A 24119-nucleotide genomic window follows, 5' to 3' on the forward strand; every position below is an offset into this window, starting at 1 on the left:
GCAAAAAATCAATCACGACTTATCCCTCCAAAACAGCGGAGCGCCCCTCGTTTTTCGTATACCATTAAGTTTATTAAAGATTAATTCAATTCAAGAGCGGTGAATGGAAACAGGCACTGTGTTTCAATTTTCAAATATTGATTATTGTATAATTAAAATTGAAACGAAATATGATTAGGGAAATAAGATTTGTGTTTTGTTTTGTTATTAGTACACCAAAAAACGATACAAAGAACTCAACTATGTTTTTATTTTTTGTTTTTGTTCTGGTTATAAGAAAATCCGAATATATGAACTAATATACGTTGATTTTTGTTTTTCGTTGTGTCGAATTCAAAATTAAAATGGAAAAGACGGTATATACACGGACCCGATTTCGCTGAAATCGTAGAAAAGCGAAAGTCTTACAATAGTTTTCAATTTTATTTAATTAAAAAATTAACAAAGCACATGTATACGCTAGTGTTATAAAATACACAAATTAAGTTAGAGATATGGCAGTTGTAGATACTTTCAACAACGAATACTTAAGTATAAAATAAGGCACTCATTATCATATTATCACAGTATGTTTTGTTCATTATGGCACTAAGCAACACACACACAATTGTGAAATCTCAATATTGATTTGCAGCCAGTATATGCATTGTATGCATGGTTATTAAACTGTTGCAATAATCAAAATAATAATAGCAACCATAAAAACTCCACACACTTTTATCGGTTTGTGTTACATGTACATGGTAAGCTTTTATAGACTCAATTTAACATACGCATATAAAATATATATATTATAATGTCGTTATTGAGAAACGTATTTTAAGAGACTTTATTTTAAATCCGTAACAAAAATGCTGTTGACATATGAGTATAATTATAATAATTGAACATGACATTTAGTATTTTAACTAAGATATCATACAAAAAGAAGAAGCTATGAAATAAGAAAATATAAATTTAGATCAATTTATGCCCTTTTCAGTCGGTGAACGATTATAAAATTAGCGCTTTACGGACAATGAATCGACTATTCAAATAATATGCACGTTTATATTTCATGTTGTCACGTACTTAAGAAAACCCGCTGTTTGCGTATCCTTGATTCGTCTTATCATAGCTTATTGCATGTACATATGATTGCGGGGCAGGTGCGGACCCAATGGATGCAGCACCGTTTTGTGCAGATGGCTTGTTGATACATTTGGTCTTGACGATGAAGAACGCACCAACGGAAGCTGCAATCAGGGCAACGCCACCAATAACTATTCCGGCTATTGCTCCAGGAGGGAATGAATCTGATTTGCCTTGTGGTTCTGTTGAATAAGACAAAGACTTATATCTTTAAAATAAAACAAAACGTTCAGTTACCAAATGATTCAACTGACAATTTCAGAAGCATATGTATACATGTAGAATATTGTGTATACATTAATGCCGTCTAGGGTCAATGATTTTTATCCGTGAAAGTTAGTCATAATCAGATGGATAGAACGTTTTCAATTGGTTACAGCATAAACGTGTTTGTCCAATCAGATAAGGGAACAAACGTCACAGAATAGCATATTTGTACTTATAAGCATGTGAATAACATATGTGCATCTAAATCAGATGTTTCCAACAAAATCTGCGACGCATTAAAGATTTATGTATATATCTCTATTATACACATATGCCACTTAATATAGAAAACCATGGTTACGCGAACATATGAGTATCTAAATTAAAATGTTAACTTCGAAAAGTGCCATTTAAAAAAGGGGCGAAAATAAACACTAACGTTTTCTACGTGAAAAATCAAGTGAAAATAAAACTCTAGGGGTATCATCAGGTAAAAAATTATTGTTGACCTTCAGTTGTCTTTAATTTAGGACAAGTGACAAATAGCCTTTACCAGACAGGACAATACGTACACCATCGCCATAAACATGATACAGTCCGCACAGGCTAATCAGGGACAACACTTTCCGCCTAAATTGGATTTTTGCTAAGAAAAGACTTCATTTAAACGAAAAAGTCATACAAGTGGAAATTGTCCCTGATTAGCCTGTGCGGACTGCAAAGGCTAATCTTGGACGACACTTTACGCACATGCATTATGCCCAGTTTTCTCAGAACGCGACACCAATAATTAAAACTGAACTCATCCCCTTGCAACGATGAAATACCTGTTTCAAAACAAAATTAGTTACAATCATAGGCTAAAGTGTGTAGTGGAAAGTGTATCATGTGTTGCTATATTAAAACAAAAAGATTAATACCAGAACGTGCTTTCAATCCGAACTTCAGAGTTCGATCACTTAATTTGCCCATTGCCGTGCATTGTCAATACTATGAACTATTTTCAAACTGGTTTATAATTATACATTTGTATTAATCTTTAACTATATTTGAGTTTCGCATTTTACTTTTTACCCTTCCTTTCCGTTCCCTTGCGTCAAATACACACGTACGAAATTTCGCAATTGTAACATATCATATAAATACGCTTTGTTTTCGACAATAACATTACACATGAGTATGTTTCATGCACACACAACTTATTTGTTAAGTAGCATTCAATGTTTTAATATTTTATTTCATAATGAAAACCATAAAAATCGTTATATTTGTGTTGTTAAAGAATTTAAATATTTAAACGTCAGCTTTGATCATTGGCATATTACATACATGTGTACGTGCCAATATATTTTACATATACCATGCCATTTCGTATAAACAATGTCGAAGATAACATGCAAAATATCGATGTAATGTTTTTGTTTTACGCGCGATCTAACGATTGATAATGAATATACGTTTACCTTCTTTAATGCAAACGGTGACGTTGCATTTCAAATTGCCTGTCACACTCCGACATAGAACACTGTCGTCACAGTAACCGCCTTCTGTTCCGTCTAAAACAAAGCCAAAAACGCTTTTGTCATCGACATAGAACAAACACAATTTCAACTGACGTGCACAAATGTCCAGAAGAGAGATCGAAAGTAATAATCACGCTTTCTCTGGACATTTGTGTTTTAGTGTTTTTGCCAATTATAGACCTTTTTGGAAAATGAAGCATGGTTAATAACAGCGTTTGTTGGTTTTGAATGTTTTGAAGATTGCTGACCAAATGCTCTATCCGGATACTTTGGAAACGTCAACCTGATTTGATATAAACAATCGCTATCAATTTATTTTTACTGTAACATTATTAACAGGTTTTTTATCATTATCTACGGAAACTAGATTTACTCACATATTACAGTATAAAGCTGTAAAATGGATTGATGACAGTTGCTTAATCAAGACTCATAGCGATTCATTAGAGATTAAAAAGGAGTCCGCCTTCATATCTGATTCGACTAAACGCTGTTAAGAAATAAGTCTTGTTGATATTAATTGTTGAATACAGTTTGCACATATTGATTGTAGAAAAACGTACGTAAATATACATTTTAGTTAAATAACGAAGAGAACACTTGAAGTAGCACATTTTCCAATATCAATCAGGTGCTAGAAAGTAATGCATTCCCTTAAGTGTTTTATAATTCAATTGATGACACAGTTACCAATGCAACATATTTTGTTGATATAATTATTTTCTTAAATATATGTATTTCCTTGTATACGCAATGTTAAAATATATAAGTTTCTACGTATTAGTAGCGTTTTGTACTTCAATTATAAAATAGTTCTCTTATTATCTTCGAATAGTCAGACAGGTACCCTCTTAGCACTTACCGTAAATTACAATAATCTTATGCTATTAATACATATCGTTAGTCGATCAATTTTCCCTATAAACAAGTATTTCATACCATACCTTCAACGCAATAGTCATTGACTACGCGATATCCATTTGTGCACGTTACGCAGACGAGGGCTTCCTTCAAGCACCCGGCATTGGTGCCGCTACACGAAACGGTGCTGGAGCATGCGCCACCGGGGGATCCAGCTTTACAATAAATAATGCTTAATGTTGGAATTGATATAGGAAAAGCTATTATTGGATGCGTCAAAAGTAAAAAGAGGTTCATGCCTATTGATGAGTGAAACATGAACGGAAAACACATTGTCAAATCTATAGAATATTGTAATCTTATTACACACAATATAGCCACGTCCACATAGATTATTCAACCGTCACACTTATATTGTCAGGAAATTATTTATAAAAAAAACAACCGTTATACGGTAACATAAAACTCAAGATACATTGAATTCAAGATATTATTGTAAAGCTCCAGTAGTCTTCGATTTAACGTAAGATAATTAAAAACCCAACTTAGGAAAATGTTTATAAAACAGAAATGATAATACACTTATAGTGACAAAAAGCTTGGAATTTTGTATAGATATTACATTCAATTTCGTACATACCAGACGGTGATCCTAATTTAGGGTCTGTTATGGTCCCGAATATGAACAACTCCCACCTATATAGATTCAAAGCTGAACAAAAAAAAAAACGAAAAACTATTTGTAAGATATCGTTTGGTAATAGTAGCGATCCAATCAAAGTTCGGTGTAAAATAATACATTAATGTATTTATTTATTTGAAATAAGTTTACATGCCGCATTACATTTGCCAAATCAATCTTCTAAAACATGTCCTATCCGCAACAAATCAATTACGAGGAACGAACGTTTTGTTATGTTTAGTAAATGAGGGTATATGAATACTTCAAGGTACTATACTCATAAATAAGTGTGATTTATTTATATTAAAGCAATCCTACTATTTCCTCCGACCGTGTCCTTCAGTGCGATCTTCCACGTTCCAACCGCAGATTCTCTCCATAAATGCACGGTCATAAAGGTCCACTCAAATGCAGCATTGTTTGCGTCATTATTTCGATTACTGGAATAAATGTGCACCCAGACGAATGCCTATTTAAATACGTCCGAGAACGATTAAAGTGAAAATCACTTCTTAAGTATAATCGTCAAACCATTTGTGTTGCCTTATTTAAAGGTGTTGACATTAATTTACTTCCCAACTCAAACACGTCCCAAAGTGGTAACATAATTTACGATGGGTATCTCTATAAAAACAACATTATGTCACGGTCCACGCGATCTTACTTCAAGACGGTGACGTCTGTGCCAGCAGGTGACTCCAGATGTAGTTGTGTGTCACCTCTTCTCGTTGACTGGAAATAAACCTTGATCTCAACGTGCTCGGTGAAGGTTATCTTGCACTTGCTCATATCAATGGTATCAGTCGCCGTGTTTCCAACTGTATTACTTCTAGATAATCCAAGCACATAATTCGTGTTATATCGTTGACGTTGAAAATTATAAAAAATCAAAGGTCGAAAAATATCTTTACATATATTGATCGTTCAGTTTTGTCTAATGAATTATCGTTTCGGTTAAGTATAATTTCGTTTAGTTATTAAGTTTTATATAAACGTCCCTTATACAGCTGACATCATACATTTATATCGAGACAAACCCTTATAACTGGCTTAAAATCACTTTTTTGCAACCTATGTTATTCATTTTGATATTGATAATCATATTATTGAAACTATGAGACAAATGTCCAATTACTTTTGGGTTGTAGAAAACGCATAGCACTTGACTCTAGAAGGAACTGTCTGCCAATTCGGGGCTGCGGTAACCATTGCATCTGCGTTCATTAACCCGAATCCAAAATATGGGCTCACTACAATATTTTCTTATCGTTGTAAGCAAAATATATAATGTGTGTATTTTCGGAATGTTTCCGTTTGATGCAATAAAGTTAGAATACAAAACAAAAAATAAAAAAAGTATATTGAATTTTATACAAATGACATATCAAGTTTGTAATGCACAATTCACCGAAACGATCTGAGTGTTGATAATCACCTTTTTTACCCGCACCATTGGTGTAGAAACTCGCATTGAGTCCTGCATCTTTTGCATTCTCAACAATCAGATGTTGAACGTCTCTCCAATTCAAATTTGAACTTAAAAACAAATAAAAGCAAATTATGTGAATGTTATATGCTATTCAACTAAATTGTTTAACATAAAAATGTATTTTTGCTCTAAATACTTCACATCATAAACATGTATCTGTGCACTTTATTATTTAAGAATAAGCCTAAAATAAAGAAGCAATCAGGAATTTGTGCACTTTTTATATAAATAACTAGGAAAAAAAGACACGTTTGCACGTGATTTATATTTAAGAGTTCCAGCCTGTAATACCAGCCATTCCTGAATTTATTAAGTCATCAAATGGTCAAAACAAACTATTAAAATGGAAATCAACGACATAAAGGTTCGTGCTTTCTATACGACAGACATTAATTAATGTTATTATCTTGATTTAATTGTGGGTTATAGCATGATTACACTTCGAGGAAAAAATAATTTGTACTGTTGTGTAAATGTATACTTTTTTATTTAATATAAGACATACAATGCATACATGTATATGATCATAAAACAAAGTGAAACCATGTAGCAGCAATAATGTTCAAACATGTTAAACAAGATATGCTAATATATGCTTTTTTGACCTTGTGGTTTCCTTTTTATTAAACAAAAAAAATGTTAATATGTATTGTTTTCTTTGGTCGTTTGTGATTTTTAAGAAAGAAAAACAACAGAATAATCATGAATAAGGATGAGTTGCATAAAGTGGGTAAGAAGCATACTAGACTTTTTTTTATGAAAGTTTAATGTGTTTCCATTTTTTTTATCAATATATATGAAGTGTATCATTGTTTAGGTCTATTTCTTTTTCAATTTGATTCTTCAGTTTTAAATAATTGATAAAACAGTTCATTGTAGGTTTTTGTTTTTTGCATTTCATGCTGAATATAAAATATTTCATTAATATAATTATGTAATTTACAGCGTTATTAACCTCTTGTATTTTGAAGGTATTTATTTGTAAACTGATGTCTAAGAGAGATAGTTTAACATTTAATTGTTGTTTTTCTAGAAAGGTTGTCAATTGATTCCATAGAGATTGAATATGCTTACACTCCCAGAAAAGGTGTTCTATAGTTTCAATATGTTCACTACACATATCACATAAATGTATACTTACTTTGCATGCAAGGTTAGCGCTATTATCCCAGAAGCTAATGGGCAGGCAGACGATGTACCAGTGAAGTCATTCACGCACTTGTTAGATGGGCCAGTTGTTGTCTTAAACACACAATTGCAATGTTCCAATGTCTTGTTTCATTATGACATGTCTAAATTTCCCATTCTGTATAAATAATTTAGAAAAAAGCAGTAGCTTACGATATTTGGGTCTTTAGGATAATTGCCGCTGTATGTGCCGGCCAATGCCGCCGAGCAGTGTTCAGAGTACCAGGTTGGTGATCCTGACTTGCCAATGGCCGCGATTGCAATGGTGTATGTGCTGATGCTGTATCCATCACCCTGACAGTCATCAAAGTGCTCGCCTCCATTTCCTGACGCCCACGTGTAGATAGCCCCTTTACCACCCCTTCCCTGTGGGTATGTTATACGAATTATATTTCAAGTGTATCATTTATACCATTATATGATCTACACATGAGTAAAACAAAATACCACAGTTTCATCGGCATAAGTAGTGGTCGGAGAGGGACACTAGGTTTAACATTCAGGAAAACCGCCTGGATGTAAAATTATAATATTTATAAGAAGTTATTTACGTGTAATAATTATATTTGGTATATAAATACCAACCATTTGCCTTGATTCCGCATTTTATATGAACAACGAATATATGCTGCGATTTGTATGTCGAAAATCAACAGTTGTACCGGGAAAATGGTATTTGTTATTAGTTCTGTGTTATGGTTGACAACTTTGCATGATATTATGTGAGTAAAATTGTGCAAACTACCGTCAAATAACCCCTCAATGAACCAGGTATTCTTTTCCTAATAATTTGAATAATTCTGATTGAACCTTTGCAACGCCTTCTTCGAAGGCTGCATTGACAACTGCTGGTAGGGCGTCAAATTCTGTACCCGTCTCAGCGGGACCCCAGCTGTTGCTGTAGATGTCAATGTCGGACAACTTGTATATTAAGGCACGAGCCTCGACCGCTGCCGTTGCACCAATCTTTTCGTCCAATATTCTATAACCTGTAAATAGAAAAACCAAGTGACCATATTTGAATACCAAATTTATCGCGCGAGTATACTTACATGTATGTAAGCACTGGTAAAAGGCTATTGCATTTGTAAGTATTATGACATTATTAAGACTTATGATTCGTTCAACAACTTTAAGTACTTTCTTACATCGGTAGCTTGTTCAATTCAGTTTTAATACGTTTCTTGTGTTCACAATAATAAAAAATACACTTAATGATTATTATTTACTATACAAATGTATATTGTATACCAGCTATAGAAGCGCCGTGCGCTGTCCCTACCACACACTCAGAGTTCTTCAATGCTGCTGCAACACCGGCGCAATTCGTGCCATGCCTGCAATTTGATTAATTAACCCATGCATGCCTAGCGTCCTGAAAAAAGGACATTGCAAACAGCGTAGACCCAGATGAGACGCCGCATAATGCGGCGTCTCATCTGGGTCTGCGCTGTTTGCTTAAAGAAATTTCTGTAAGAAATATTCTAAATATAGAAATAAATATACCAGACACCCCTACTTTTGGAAATAAATTGATCCAATTTACAAGGATGGGAGAGTCCACTAGGCATAAATGGGTTAAGGATTGATGTACGCCTGACTTAGTGGCAGTCAACGTCAATCATCTTGACAATATATAATGTATCATTGTTGCTTAAAGAAGAAAAAGGTGACTGATGTTTTTTTCACTTCATTCTTCATACTAATAAACATCACAGTACTAGTAAATGCATGTCAGGTGCAATTTAGTCGATATTCTGTACATTTGTAGTGCAATTTATATATTTTACTGATCTAGTGTCAAAATCATAATGTATGTTTGATTATTTCGTACACATGCAACGAAACTTGCACATACACATGTTGTGATTTAAATTAATGTATTTAACCATATAAACGTACAAACATAGCCGTTAGACATGTGTGAAGTATGTCAAATATTTTGTCATGACGCTTTATTTTGTCATGTTTCAAAATTAAGAAAACTAATTACAACAGTAGATTTTTTATGGACATGCAATTAGTAACGTCGAATACTGTATCGGATAACTTAAATTGTTCATAAAAGAAAGACAACAGTGGCATTATAAAATGAACAGATTTTGGTTCTTCGGAGCTTTAACTACATCAATTTAAGTATCAACGTACAGTGATGCCATCAAGCCCTTTCAATTTTATGACACAATTAAGCGATCTATGTTTTATACGCTTAATTTGTTCATTCAAATATCACAAATATTCAGTTTGTTACATTGCAATATTTATTCCGATATACCATCACTTAATATTGCTGAGGTCTCATTCCTAAATCGATCAGTTAGAACTTAAAATCAAACAGCAGTTATTGCAGAATGTAAATACTTTGTCAGATGAATTGTCATACATGAACACTAAATTATTATTTATTATTTCTACAGCATTATTTAACCACTGTATGCCTAGCGTCTAGAAAAAAGGCATTGGCAAACAGCGTAGACCCAGATGAGACGCCACACGATGCGGCGTCTCATCTGGGTCTGCGCTGTTTGCTAAAAGGAATTTCTATAAGAAATTTTCTAAATATAGAAATAAATTTACTAGACATTCCTAATTTTGGAAATAAATTGATCCAATTTAGTAGGATTGGGGAGTCCATTAGGAATAAATGGGTTAAACTTCTAGTGCATAGGTTTTCATATGTAAATTTAAAATATACTTTTATTGAATTTTTGCTTCCTTAATAGTTTCAAAAGATTTTATTTTTGAAATTGCTTACATTATTTTTATCTAGCAAACAGGAGCTTACATATCATACAGATAAAAATCAACCCTATCCTATTCTGAAATAATAATGGGTAGAATTAATTCATTTGAAGCAGGTGCTTTAAACAAACACTTAAGCCAATACATTCAACCCTAGTGTAAAACTCGCATGATTTTATCGATGAAAGTCATGCGCCGGAAAACAAGGTAAACACATTCACTGGCAAAAACTGTCAGTGAGATCCTAAAAGTCAACACAGAGGTCGACCTACAGCCAATAGATGTAGTGGCCATGCACCGCATTCCAACCAAGAAGGGGCAGATCCGCCAAGTGATAATCAAATTACGTAACAACTCCGTGAAATCTGCCATCATGCGGAAAAGGGCACCAATGAAAAGCAACAGGTACAGGCTGGTGGATGACGTAACAAAGCCCAACCAGGGGCTCATCAACTTGCTTCTACTGCATCCGAATATCGACAGTGCGTGGTACTTTAATGGGGCGGTCTATGGGAAAACTGTTGCAGAAGAACGTATAAAGTTTGATATATATGACAATGTTAATGATGTCATAGAAAACTTCTGGCAGTAAAAAAGAATCGGCGGGAGCAGCCAGTAAGAGTGATGACATTTGCAAGCTAAAGTGTTATGTTCCACATCTTACATCTTTTATGATTGCATTTTTTAAATACAAAGTAACTGTAAACAACTGTTCTAACATTTAAATACCTTCTTTGTAATAACCATAAAACTTATTGAAAAATAAATAAATGAGAAAACTACAATCTATAACAAAAAAATCATTTAAATAAAGTGAATACTTGCAAACGTAAACAAAGATGCAAACTATATTATAATCGGATAAACTCTAAAAACTGACTATAGATTTTTGCCTTCTATTTTAAAGTATACCCTTATAGTCTATATTTATTTATACCTTTAAAAGATCATAGTCCTTATCAAATTTCTTAAGTGTATCTCCTGAATAGCACAACAAATCATAAATTTATACACAGGTGACGCAATAGCATGAAAGCATTTATATTTATCAAATGTTTATAGTAGAAATACTTATTTGTTTGTAGGTCTACTTTAAAAAAAACATAAATTAATGCTTCGATGATATTATTGTGTTCGATGTAATTAGACCCATTTTATATGAAGGGATTGTGTTAAATAATCTGTGTAGTTATATCCTATACTATAGTATATTCAGGATGAATATTTGTTTTTTCCTATATGTACATTATAGGTCAATTGTTCAAAATGAACTGTTGTTGCATAACTTGGGGTACATTAAGGTACATTATCTTGCAGCTGTCTTTGCAGTACTGAAAAAATTAAACATTGACAATACTGTTATTCTAACAATTTATCAACTAAAAAGATGTGTATATATGCGCTCTGTATATGCTTGACAAGTTTTACGCTGCGCTATTGTTTATATGAATTACATTATCATCACTAAAGAAGTTTCAATATTCGACTATTTAAATAATCACAGAATGTTATAATCAGTTGTTGTTAAAAATATATCTTAGAATCAACATAATAGTATAATACTCCTTTACCCAGTGAATTGCTATTTCACAAACTCATGCAGTTCATATAGACTAAATCATTGACTTCCCAATATAGACCTATGTAGGCCAATTAATAAGACTCTAGTGTCCTTGTATACTTTATCTTTTTGCCCACCATGGTTGCAATCTACAATTTTTGCTGCCACGCTTTCATTATCTTTTATTATTGAAAAAAAAATCACATTTTCACAATTTTTATAGTAAAAACATAATTTGCATATTGTTCTTGTATATATCTTCTAAAAATGCGCAATTATTAGCCTGCTTAAATGCGCTTTCGTAATTTAGTTGCGTCTATCTATAAATGAATATAAATGATATCTGCAACACATGATCGTTGATGACAATCATTCATTTATCAGGGATGTTTGTACCTTGCTTTAATTATATGATTAACATAAATGTTTTTTGTTGTAATAAGCATGCGTAGATGTAGATTTTATAAAAAAATGTGTTTAGATAAAATGAGTTTTCATTATAAAATTGATGACAATCCTTTATTTATCAGGGATGTTTTGTACCTTGCCTTAATTACATGATTAACACATATGTTTTGTTTGTAATAAGCATGTGTATGTGTATATTTTGTAAAAAACACGTCTAGATAAATTAAACTTTTCTTGTAAAAAATTATTACATAATGTCAGTCTTAAATATGAACGTCAATGTAAATTCTTATTCTATCAGGGATGCTTTGCACCTTACTATAATTATATGTGAAGCACACATGTTTTTGTTGTAATAAAGCATGTGTATTTGTAGATTTTATAAAAAAATATGTTTAGTTAAATTAAGCATTCACTTTTAAAATTTATTGCATAATGTATTAAATATTAAAATATGAAACTTCTGAAAAGAATGCAGAATTTACTGGCCATCAACATCTGTTGCATTCAGTTTTTGTTTTTGTTGTTGTTGTTTTTGTGTGAATCATGAAGACTTTCGTTTTTTTGTCACTTTTTCCTTTTCTTATGTTCACCACAAGGAATACACCACCAAAACAATAAAATGTAAAGAATGCTAGATATGTTGTAAAATTATGTATTTTGATGTAAATAAGTCCATATGTTTGATTGTAGCCACAATCATTCATTTTACTTTAAGCCTCCTTTTGTACATTTTGTTCTTTTGTTAATATATTGTATGTTTGTGTTTAATTTGCTGAATTATTTATGTTTCAACATGCAGAAGTTAAAAGTTATCATTATTGTATTTTATATATTGTACCAAGATACCTGTTTTATGATTTATATGTTAAAGCACTTTTGTCATCTGTATGAAAATGGATAATCTGAAATTAATCTCATACAACTGTAGGGGCCTAAATAACACTAAAAACGTAGAGATGTCTTACTTTGATTTTTTAAAAACAAAGCAAGCGCATATTTATTGTCTCCAAGACTGTCATTTTACTCCTGATATGAAAAATAAAATATATTCAGAGTGGGATGGAGAATGTTATTTTAGTTTTTGGCAATCAAATTCAAGAGGTATTTGCGTTTTGTTTAAAAAGAACTTACCAATCACAGTAAATAAAATTGAAAATGACTCTGTTGGAAACTACTTAATTTTAGATTTGACATATATGACCAACAGTTTTACCTTATATACAGTATACGGGACGAATAAAGATACGCCAACTTTCTTTACAGACCTCTTTAAAAAAATAACCCAATTTTAACACTGATAAATATATAATATGTGGGGACTTTGATTGTGTTTTAGATGTCAACTTAGATTATCAAAATCAAAATTACACATCCATTAACAATAATAATAATGCAAGAAAAACACTGCAATCTATTATAAGAGATAACAATATAATTGATACTTTCAGATATCTAAATGGCACTATCCAACAATTATACATGGAGACGCTTAACACCATTACAACAGGCTAGACTTTATTTTTTCCTAACTTCAAATAATCTGTCATCCAAAATTCGAAAATCTACTATTGATTCATGTTATAAGTAAGATCATTCCATCATCGACCTAAAAATAGTTTTTGAGGATATAGCACATGGAAATTCAACAATTCACTTTTAAAGGATATTGACTATTTAAATTGCACTAATACTTTGATAGAAAATATTAAACTACAGTACTGTATACCTTTCTACAACATAGAAAACATAGAAAATATCCACAATAGCAACATACAATTTGTTATCAACGACCAATTATTTCTGGAGACATTACTTATGGAAATAAGAGGAAAAACTATTTCATTTTCATCATATAAAGCTAAACAGTACAAAAACCATGAATCAAATTTAATTAAGAAAATTGATATGCATGTACTCCAAAATTCCTTAACTGAAACTGATTCAGACCAGTTACGTGCGCTACAAAATGAATTAGAAACTGTGAGGGAAAATAAACTTAAAGGGTCTCTTATTCGCTCTAGAGCTAAATGGATAGAAGATGGAGAAAACCCCCCTAAATACTTTTGCTCGCTCGAATCTAATCATAACACAAACAAGTCGATACTTTTTATTGAATTAGAAAACGGGGCTAAGTTATAAGAGCAAAACGACATTTAAAAAGAAGCTGTTTCATTAATAAAACATTATACAATAAAAATGACAACGAAATGAATTCTGTTTTTCTTTGACAATAAAAGATATACCGTTTAAGCTCTAGGTATACTATATTTAAATCATTCATTTTTGGATTAAAAATTCCAAGTAGTACATACCATTTAAGAGACATGTAGGACAATAAGTCAGAAATTAAGATGCGTGATATCAAATCACTCGACTTTCGCATAAGGGATATTACCATTAAGCCTCAAATCATGGTGCATTCAACAATAAAGTATGACCTTTAAATATTATATCTTAAAACACCATTGCTATAAACCTGCAGGGCTATAGATAACAAGCGCATTTGTGTTATTACCCAATTAAAATAACCCAAAACGTAATTAAATTCAAAACAAAGCGTACAAAAATGCACATGCAAATTTAATAAAGTAATTCCCGTAAAAAACCTTGCGTAACAAAACGCAATTCTTACGAACACCGGGCGTATTTTTAGACTAGTTATTTATCGAAAAAAAATGTACCGGATAGTTTATATGCCGTCCTATTTAGGTCACATAACCCCAAACCGGAACTACTGTTTACAGGGTTACATGCAGTCAACTTGATACTTAGCACACATTGTTCAGTGCATGCTGCATAGGATTTGTAAAATACACTGCAAATGGTATGTTTTGGTATCAAATTGAAGGAATATTTGTACGCAATTAAAAAAAGCCATTTTTGTGCTCTACTTTTTCTGTTGATGGTTCCCGGCTTTGAAAGTAGGTCATACTATTTGAGCCCAAAATGGCGGCCTCCACATCTGTCAAAACCGATGTGCCTATTCTAAGGTAAATATTTTGAGTTACAACTCATAGAATTTAATGACATGCATTTTTTTGGCAAAAGATTATGCATTTTTCTTTTTAATAATGTATGATGATATAGTGACTATACGCTTTTTCATGGCAAAAATTGATATTCTTCAACTATTTTATATGTAATATAGAAGGAAATTAATTGCTCATGCGTAACCTATTTAGAAAAGAAGGCAGTCTTTCTTGCGGTTATCAATCTTTGGGGTATTATTGTAATTATTGGTTTAAACATATTTATTTCGGAATGCATATACATCAAATAAATACACAGTAATATGTGGATTGACCTGGAAGCTAAACTTAGCTTATTGTAGGTCGTTCCACGAGCATGAATAAGCGATGCATTAGGCGAGAAGTACTTCACTACATAAATGTTAATGAAGAGTGGTTGTGGTGGAAAGTACATGTGTATTATTAAATTGAAGTAAGGTTTAATGTGGGAAAAGTAGATGAGTATGGATACATAGATAATGTGGATGTGTAAGTGATAGTAGGGAAGAGTTAGAGAAATGGACGCGGAGATATAGTGGTAGAACGAGGTTGGAGAAAGAGTTTGAAGGAGCTGGGGAGCACGTTATAATAATGTGGGAATTGGTACCGAAGGCGTCTTATCAAAACGTTTAGATATATCAATAAAGGTATGTACTGCTGCAAAAATAGTGCAGTTGTCTTCCAAAGAAAGAATAGGATTTCCAAAAAGCAATACCTTGGTTGAGGGTAGGCAGAAGTGCGATACACAGTTCAAGAGGCGCACTCGAATGGTGGAGTACAATGGGCAGTGTAAAAAATAGTGGCTAGCTGTTTCTTCTTCGCCACAAGAGCAAAGATGGGATTGTATAATGTTTTTACTAAACAGGTCATGTGAAAGCACACTGCAGTTTGTGCGTAGTCGCGTATGCATTATCTGGGATATAATATTGTAATTATTCGTAGACCCGTCCGATTTCTACTTTCTTTTTTTATAATCAAAATGGTCAATCGTAATTATTTGTTATAATGTACAGGTAACTTTTTGAATTCCATTTTTAAAAATAATATAGTAAACCTAGTAGATTTTTATTATATTATATATATCATTCCATAAATTACCCAATTGGTTAAAAAACCGGGGGTGAAAAACCCAATTAATCTAAAAAGTAGGGGGTGAAGTTTTTTGCTATAACTGTATTGAATTTACAAAAAAAAATATTGTTGTCAAAAACAGGGGGCAATTGCCCAATATACCCAAAAAGTTATCTAAATTCCTGAAACCTATTTACAAATAAGGGGATTCAATGATAGATTTTAAAAACTATTGGGTAACTATTTCATTTAAAAGCATATGCACGTTGAACAATCATTTCGATTAAGTACAATCCCTAGAATAAACGACCGAAAAGCTGAGCGACAGATTTAATGAGTTTACGCAACTCAATAAAATTATACATTCATAGCATAATATTCTGTGTGTTGCTAAAAATGTTGTTTAACTCAGATGTTTGTTGATGGAATAAAGGTAAAATGTAACAATGATCATAATAACCATAGCAAACACACGTGTATATACAAGCGAGGATCAAACAGATCCGAGAGTTCTTTTGTATAACGTTTTTATTGGACATGCAATCAGTTCCATTTTTTCCCTTAAAGCGAATACATGTATATACGATTTTAATATTACATTTTCCTAATAATAAACGTTCATACGGATATAAACACAAAATATTATATTATGACATTAGACTTTTATTTAACGATTCATTAAGTAAAATATTGTTAAATTAAATGAAATTTAAAACGAACGGGTTTAATCTGATAAATATCACTCGTTTCTGCTGTAAGCCAAATAGTGTTTTGTGTTGTATGACCGAAAAAAGGGATTCCCCAAATTGTTTTTTATTATAAACGAATGTTCGACTGTTCAAATTAGCATTGATGTTCTATGTTTATAACTTTAATTTCGTTGATAATTTTCGCTTTTAAATAATAAACTTGGGATACGTATTGAAAAAAAGACGATATACTCGCTTTAAACTGCAAACTATATGGACCGTGCTCTGTGAAAAGGGGGTTTAATGCATGTGCGTAAAGTGTCGTCCTAGATTAGCTTGGCTGTCCGAAAAGGCTTATCAGGGACGACATGTTCCGCTTTTATGATAAGTATCTATTCAAGAAAGTATCTTAGCAAAAATCAAGTTTAGGCAGAAAGTGTCGTCCCTTATTTACCTGTGCGGTCTGCACAGGCTGATATAGGACGATACTAAACGCACATGCATTAAACCCTTTTTTTACAGAGCACGGTTCATAGACATCTTATCTCGCCTTACCCGTCATCAGGATACCGATGACTAGCATCAACCACGTCGTTAATGAAATCGTAGCTGAGCGCGGCGTTCTGTATATGAAAAAATACATCATAGGAGTATGTGTTAACTTAACAACCAAGGTACTATTTTTCAAATGCTGTTTACTATCAATATTATACTAAGTTCCTGCATACTAATCTACTTGAACTGTGTTTTACTGAACGATTATATGTTTTTAAATGTAGAACATATTAACAGTGGTAAAAACATGTTGTCATTCCGAAAACAAATATGGTTTCTATAGTTGCTGTGATAATTTGCTTTGAGTGCATTTGGTATTATATTTAAAAACAATATATTGTTTCTATAGTTGTTGTGAAAGTTTGCATTTAGTGCATTTGGTATTATGTATAACAAAAACAATACATTGTTTGTGGAGATTAAAAAAATAACATAATTATATCTAAAACTTGTTTAGAAGTTGATGTATTACTGAAATGATTGTTTTACTGTTCTAAAATGTATTATAAACATACATATGGGAGATCGGTATGCGTCGTGTCTATACCATCGTCCACGATGGCTATCTTAATTCCACTTCCGGTAAAACCTTTGTCCCATGCTCCTTGAACACCAATGTCAGGCGTCTGGGTGCTTTTCTAAACATAGAAAGGAAAGCGGAAACATTTAAACCAAAATTTCGAAACTGTAATGTTGATTAGTCTCACAAGATGTCACTCACCTATGGAATTTTAGCCCGTATGGGATTTTGGACAAAACACCATTTTTCGAAAGGCCTTGGCGAAGTAACAATAACATACTTAAGCCATCATTCTAGCTCAACATTGACTTTTCTTCAGGTTTTTAGATGAGTTTCATCATCATCCTTAATTTGGTGTTCACAAATTTGTTTTTTAAGGGTGTTGGGTCCAATTTAACCCTGAGTTTTAGGATAAATACGTACATATTCTTACTGCTGAGGTTTGACATCGTTTGTAAGCTGACTGACATCCCCAATACTCAGCTGTAGGGTTACATCACATCTCATCTACTGAGTTGAGCTTACAAATTGAGTCGCGTTCTGAGAAACTGGGCATAATGCATGTGCGTCAAGTGTCGTCTCAGATAGGCCTGTGCAGTCCACACAGGCTAATCAGGGGCGACACTATCCGCTTTTCTGACATTTTTCGTTTAAATGAAGCCTCTTCTTAGCACAAATCCAATTAAGGCGGAAAGTGTCGTCCCCGATTAGCCTGTGCGGACTGCACAGTCTAATCTGGGACGACACTTTACGCACATGCATTATGCCCAGTTTTCTCAGAACACGGCTCAATTGAGACTGGTCATGATACTGGAATTTGTCTGTCGATATTGCTATATGAAATAATACTTATGGGATTTATGTTTTAATCAATATCTATTTGGTTACTACCTTATCCAAATATAAGGAACATTGTCATGATATCTAACAGAATAAGACTGAACAGACCCATGCATTTTCTTCTTGTTTAGTTTGTTTTAAATTAACTGTACTGCAACAACGCATTCAGTATTTTGAAATGCTATGATCCCAAACAATTTATCATTTTCCAAACATTATTTTGGAACGTTTACGAATGCTATGGTGCTCAGGCCACTTGAAACTTCAGTTTTTCTAATTACCCTTAACTTTATACAGTGAGATATGATAAAACATTACCATCTGACATTACATCAGAGTGTAATACGACACGAAATCGACGGAGCAACGAAACACAATCGACGGCGTAACGATACACAATCGACGGAGCAACCTTTGGACCAACTTAAATTAAGTGTGACGGTAATACGATACCCTTTCAATGGGGACATTTTTATAAGCATTTTGAATACAGAAGCCAAATCCCAGTGGTGGTTCAAATTACTTAAATTATGAATGTATCCTTTGTAACACATTCTTTAGTTAAAGAGTGAACGTAGTGCGTTGTTTAAAGTAGAAGTGTTTTATTGAACCATCCAGTTCAAGATGAATCTGCATTTTGTGAAACATTATTTTTACACTTTAATCATTCATGCCTAGCGTCTGGAAAAAAGGTCTTGGCAAACAGCGTAGACCCAGATGAGACGACGCATGATGCGGCGTCTCATCAGGGTCTGCGCTTTTTGCTTAAAGGAATTTCTGTAAGAAATATTCTAAATATAGAAATTAATATACTAGACATCCCTAATATTGGAAATAAATTGATCCAATTTAGAAGGATTGGAGAGTCCACTAGGCATAAATGGGTTAAATCAATGTTCAAAAAGTAAGACAACAGACTAAAACATTTTCATGCAGAAAACTTGAACATGCACATTCAATATAAACAATACTTTTGTCGCAGTAGACAGATACTATTTTTTTAATTAACGACGTATAATTCATTATGTAACTCTTAAAATTTAAAGCTTCATGCTATTTATACAAAATTACATTACTTCAACAACGAACTAAGACTAAATGTAGTAAATAAATGAGCATAATTTACATTTGTAGGAAATGCATTTCAATGAAACAAAATACAGTTGTCGGAAGACATTAAATTAATTTCATTAAACATAGTAACATTATAATTAATATCAATCTTTATGATTTCGAAAAATTTTCCCTATACGACAATATAATTTTCATATCATAAATGATTTATTAAAACAAATAGTATTTTGTTACGTGTTTTTGAAACATTACTTTTGTTGATAATTCATGTCCGAATGTATAATGGTAATGAATTTATAAAAAATTCGTCAGATATTGAGCTTATTTTGTGTTACGGTTTTAATGTAAAAATGACCTAAATGTCTTACATAGTATTAACCTCTTTTGAAAACAAAACAATATGTATTGAAACATTTTAATTGTTTTGCAGATTTGCGAAATGTATTGTTCAGATTCAAGCATTCGAATAATTCAATTAACCCCTGTCGTATAGTATGACGTCTTTAAATAGAAGTTATGCTTAAGAGTCGATATTGAGTTCAATTACGTATTCGGATCCTACTAACAGTTCACAAGCTCGTGCGAATAAGCAACGTGTGCAACGTGCGCCTTAACAATCTTAACGGTTGTTTATTCCTATCTTTAACGATATGGTGATTTATTTATATCATTTAAACTGAAATATGAAATTAAAGTAATCTTTTAAAAAGAACCATCGATCAACCAGCTTGACCAATTGCGAATCGATGCTAAATGTTTGAATATATCTATCAGTTGATATATTGGCGGCAAGCAAGGTTAGAAGGTAATGTTAATTAACTTAATCAATTAACTTAAAATGTTTTGATAAATAACCTTATAAAAAATACTTATCAGCAACTTTTGCAACTGGTAAATAAATATACAATAAATAACAAATTTAATACTATTTAAATACATACTAAGGCAATACTTTTTAAATTAAAATCGATGTATAAACTGATTAAGAAAGAAGAAAAATAGCACACGCATAACATTAATGGGAACTTACTGGCAAACACGTTGTTCAAATTAATAAAACAAAATACATATTTTTTATAGATTTGAAATGCATCTTAGTGGACATAGTATTCAAACATGACTTATTGTTAATCAATGTCCTGCAATGGCATCATTACATAAATTATACGTTTAAAGAAGACACTTAAAATAAACAACCGGTTATTAAATAAAAAATCGCTCTTCTCAGAAAAAATATACACGGTTTTGAATAAACATGAAAAAAAAATCTGGCATGAATATACCGTCTATTACTGGCATGAATAAACCGTCTATTACTGGCATGAATAAACCGTCTATTACTGGCATGAATAAACCGTCTATTACTGGCATGAATAAACCGTTTATTACTGGCATGAATAAACCGTCTATTACTGGCATGAATAAACCGTCTATTACTGGCATGAATAAACCGTCTATTACTGGCATAAATAAACCGTCTATTACTGGCATGAATAAACCGTCTATTACTGGCATGAATAAACCGTCTATTACTGGCATGAATAAACCGTAGTTTACTGGCATGAATAAACCGTCTATTACTGGCATGAATAAACCGTCTATTACTGGCATGAATAAACCGTCTATTACTGGCATGAATAAACCGTCTATTACTGGCATGAATAAACCGTCTATTACTGGCATGAATAAACCGTCTATTACTCAAACACTTCTGAATTTAAGTATCAGCTCGGGAGTTAAAGAAAAGAAAAATACCCCACAACAAATATGCCAACAACAGAAACGCGTCAGCAAACAACATCAATCCATGATTAACCCCTACCAAGTGCCACTGATCGGACCACTTCGCATCAGTTGGAACTACAGCCCTCTTTGTCCTCGGATGAGAATTTTCAGTCTTTCCATCGGAAACTCTCTGAACAGGCGAAGTAGACTTCGGTTGCCTGAAGTGAGCTTCCATCTGAACGAAGCTTTTAAGCTGTCAATAGATACGGTATTTGTTTTACAAACCATGCAAATAGATCGTGCAACTACCCCATGCATTCGTAATATCATGTTACATAGACTATTAATGACATTGATTGCCGAAGAATCCAACCTTTCCACAAATAACTGCCATAAAAGATATCTCTATACAAAAGGTCCAAATATTACTCAAACATATTGCGAAATTACCTTTTTGTCTGTTAGTTCTAGCCGGTCTACATCGATTTTAACTGGTTTCGTTGATCTAGATTTCGCCCCCTTTAACCTGAACTCGTAGAAGTTACGGACAACCTATACGGGGTTATACGGGTAAAACATCAAAGGTCATATTCTCTTAACACCTTATATCTTTTAAATTAATACACTGATAAAACGTTGAAATGTTCCACTAAACTGGCATCTTTTTTGATATAGCATTTCAAGGAAAACTAACTTAAACCAGTCATAAATGATATATATATATATATATATATATATATATATATATATATATATATATATATATATATATATATATATATATATATATATATATATATATATATATATATATGTGTGTTTTAAGTAGCTGAAAACATGACTCCAAATAAAAGGTCCTTTATATTCTTTATGACATAAAAATATAAAAAGAAATAAGAAATGGTATATATCAATCAAATTATGTATGAAACAAGTATATATAACAAAATGAAAATCGACAAACAAAAACAACAGAATATTACATGTCCTATGTACAGTAGATTGTTGGCGTAGCCGAATTCGGCGACATCATCAGCTGAACCGTCGAATTCAACCAAAATCCTGTCGGTGTAATGTATCGGTTTTGCATATTTGTCTGTCGTTTCTCCCTTCACAGTGAAATTAAACAACAACGAAACAATTATCCATTGCGTTAAAACTTTGCACACCTCCATTGTCGTCTCTAATTAGAGTTATATGATCAAGCACTAGTACACCAATCGCTAGGTATTTGTTCGCTGCAATAATGTTTATTTTATTTTTATTTAATGAAGAATAATATCACGAAGACCATTAACACTATTCTTACACAACTTTCTTGTTATACCTTTCGGATTAACAATCCGACTGCTTTGCACCTAGTACGGAGATGAGAATGTCAAACATTTCAAAAAGCTTTGTAAGTTGATACACGTACATGTGTGGGTAGATGGCACGGTTTGAATAACCGATTTTTTTCAGGTTAGCAGACGAAGTTAAACTTAATATCCCACCATATTTTAAATGAAATCCGATAGTGTAGGTATCCAGAGATTAGTATGACATGCTCTTTGGTTTGTATTGCGTCCAATTGAAAACAAAATATACACTTGTAGAGATAATTTTTAGTCAGCGGGTGAAAATTTTGCAAAATCCTATACAACTTAAAGTGAAGTGATATAGTAAAATGCATCAGCCGTGCTCTGAGAAAACTGGGCATAATGAATGTGCGACAATCCGCACAGGTTAATCAGGGACGACACTTTCCGCTTTTTATGACATTTTTCGTTTAAATGAGGTCTCTTCTTAGCAAAAATCCATTAAAGACGGAAAGTTTCGTCCCTGATTAGCCTGTGCGGACTGCACAGGCTAATCTGGTGCAACACTTTACGCATATGCATTATGTCCAGTTTTTTTCTGAACGCGACTTGCATAATCTCAATCTCGTTTAAGCAAATATATGAGCCTTGCTCTGTGAAAAGGAGTTTACTACATGTGCGTACATTGTCGTCCCATATTAGCATGTGCAGTTCGCACAAGCGAATTAGGGACGACACTTTCAACTTTTATTGCAATTTTCGTTTAATTGAGAACGCTATTTGAACAATGCGGGGAATCACGTGGTCAGAATTGAGTAAACATGGCTGCCGATGCCTCGATAAGATGGAAAATTTGAGTGTTTAAACAGGTACATCTTCCCTTTTACTTACTTGTTTTTAATCGGATAATGCCTGTCACAGGGCCAGCCGGACGCGGTTTCATCGAGTATCAACCATTTCCCTCTGGTTGGTCTGTGTTGAGATTACTCATGGAATATTTTGCGATTTCCTGAACCGTCAATTGCTGTTGTACACGGACTAAGAATAATATAACTGTTTTCACACTAATTAGCACTGTTTAAGAACCAGTTGTTCATGCGGACGAATTGAAACTGGCAAAAAATGGATACATCGATTGCTAATGGCGTCAAGGTAAAGTTGAGTTTCGATTGGTTTTGACGATTGCTGTTGAGCACGCACATGACTGTTATACACGGACAACTTCTAGAACAACTGTTGTTGAGCACGCACATGTCAAGGAATATCGATTTCTCCGCCGAATAAGTCTAAAACAACGTCGCATTGGCATGTTCTGATACATGTAGCGATACATATCTTATGCAAACGCACTGAAAATGTTAATTCGTGTACGAAATTGGCAATCTGGATCATCAAAATTTTATTTTCAATAGAAATTTTATTGCTAGCCTCTTTTGGTGTAGCTGCCTTTTGTAATGGCTTGCGAGTATTTGAAAATGTTGCTTTGCCTCCAGACAGTTTTATTTATATTTGTTTTGGATTGCTGTTTTTTGCTTGAAGAAATC

General features: G+C 32.8%; 1 protein-coding gene across 1 annotated transcript; it reads right to left on the bottom strand.

The window, feature by feature from the left end:
• Window positions 1–409: 409 nt before the first annotated feature.
• Window positions 410–22805, bottom strand: LOC127849517 (furin-like protease kpc-1). The gene is made up of 17 exons (XM_052382142.1): window positions 22261–22805; window positions 21728–21829; window positions 21375–21530; window positions 17634–17756; window positions 17119–17186; window positions 8333–8418; window positions 7892–8070; window positions 7235–7447; window positions 7035–7135; window positions 5840–5940; window positions 5540–5654; window positions 5069–5233; window positions 4723–4844; window positions 4363–4434; window positions 3806–3937; window positions 2802–2894; window positions 410–1313 (listed from the first exon to the last, which is right to left on the bottom strand). The coding sequence occupies exons 1-17, from the start codon at window positions 22450–22452 to the stop codon at window positions 1072–1074; spliced, it is 2262 nt and encodes a 753-aa protein (XP_052238102.1). The 5' UTR covers window positions 22453–22805; the 3' UTR covers window positions 410–1071.
• Window positions 22806–24119: the final 1314 nt, after the last annotated feature.

This window comes from Dreissena polymorpha, chromosome 1 (genome assembly GCF_020536995.1).
Source record: "Dreissena polymorpha isolate Duluth1 chromosome 1, UMN_Dpol_1.0, whole genome shotgun sequence".
NCBI lineage: Eukaryota > Metazoa > Mollusca > Bivalvia > Myida > Dreissenidae > Dreissena > Dreissena polymorpha.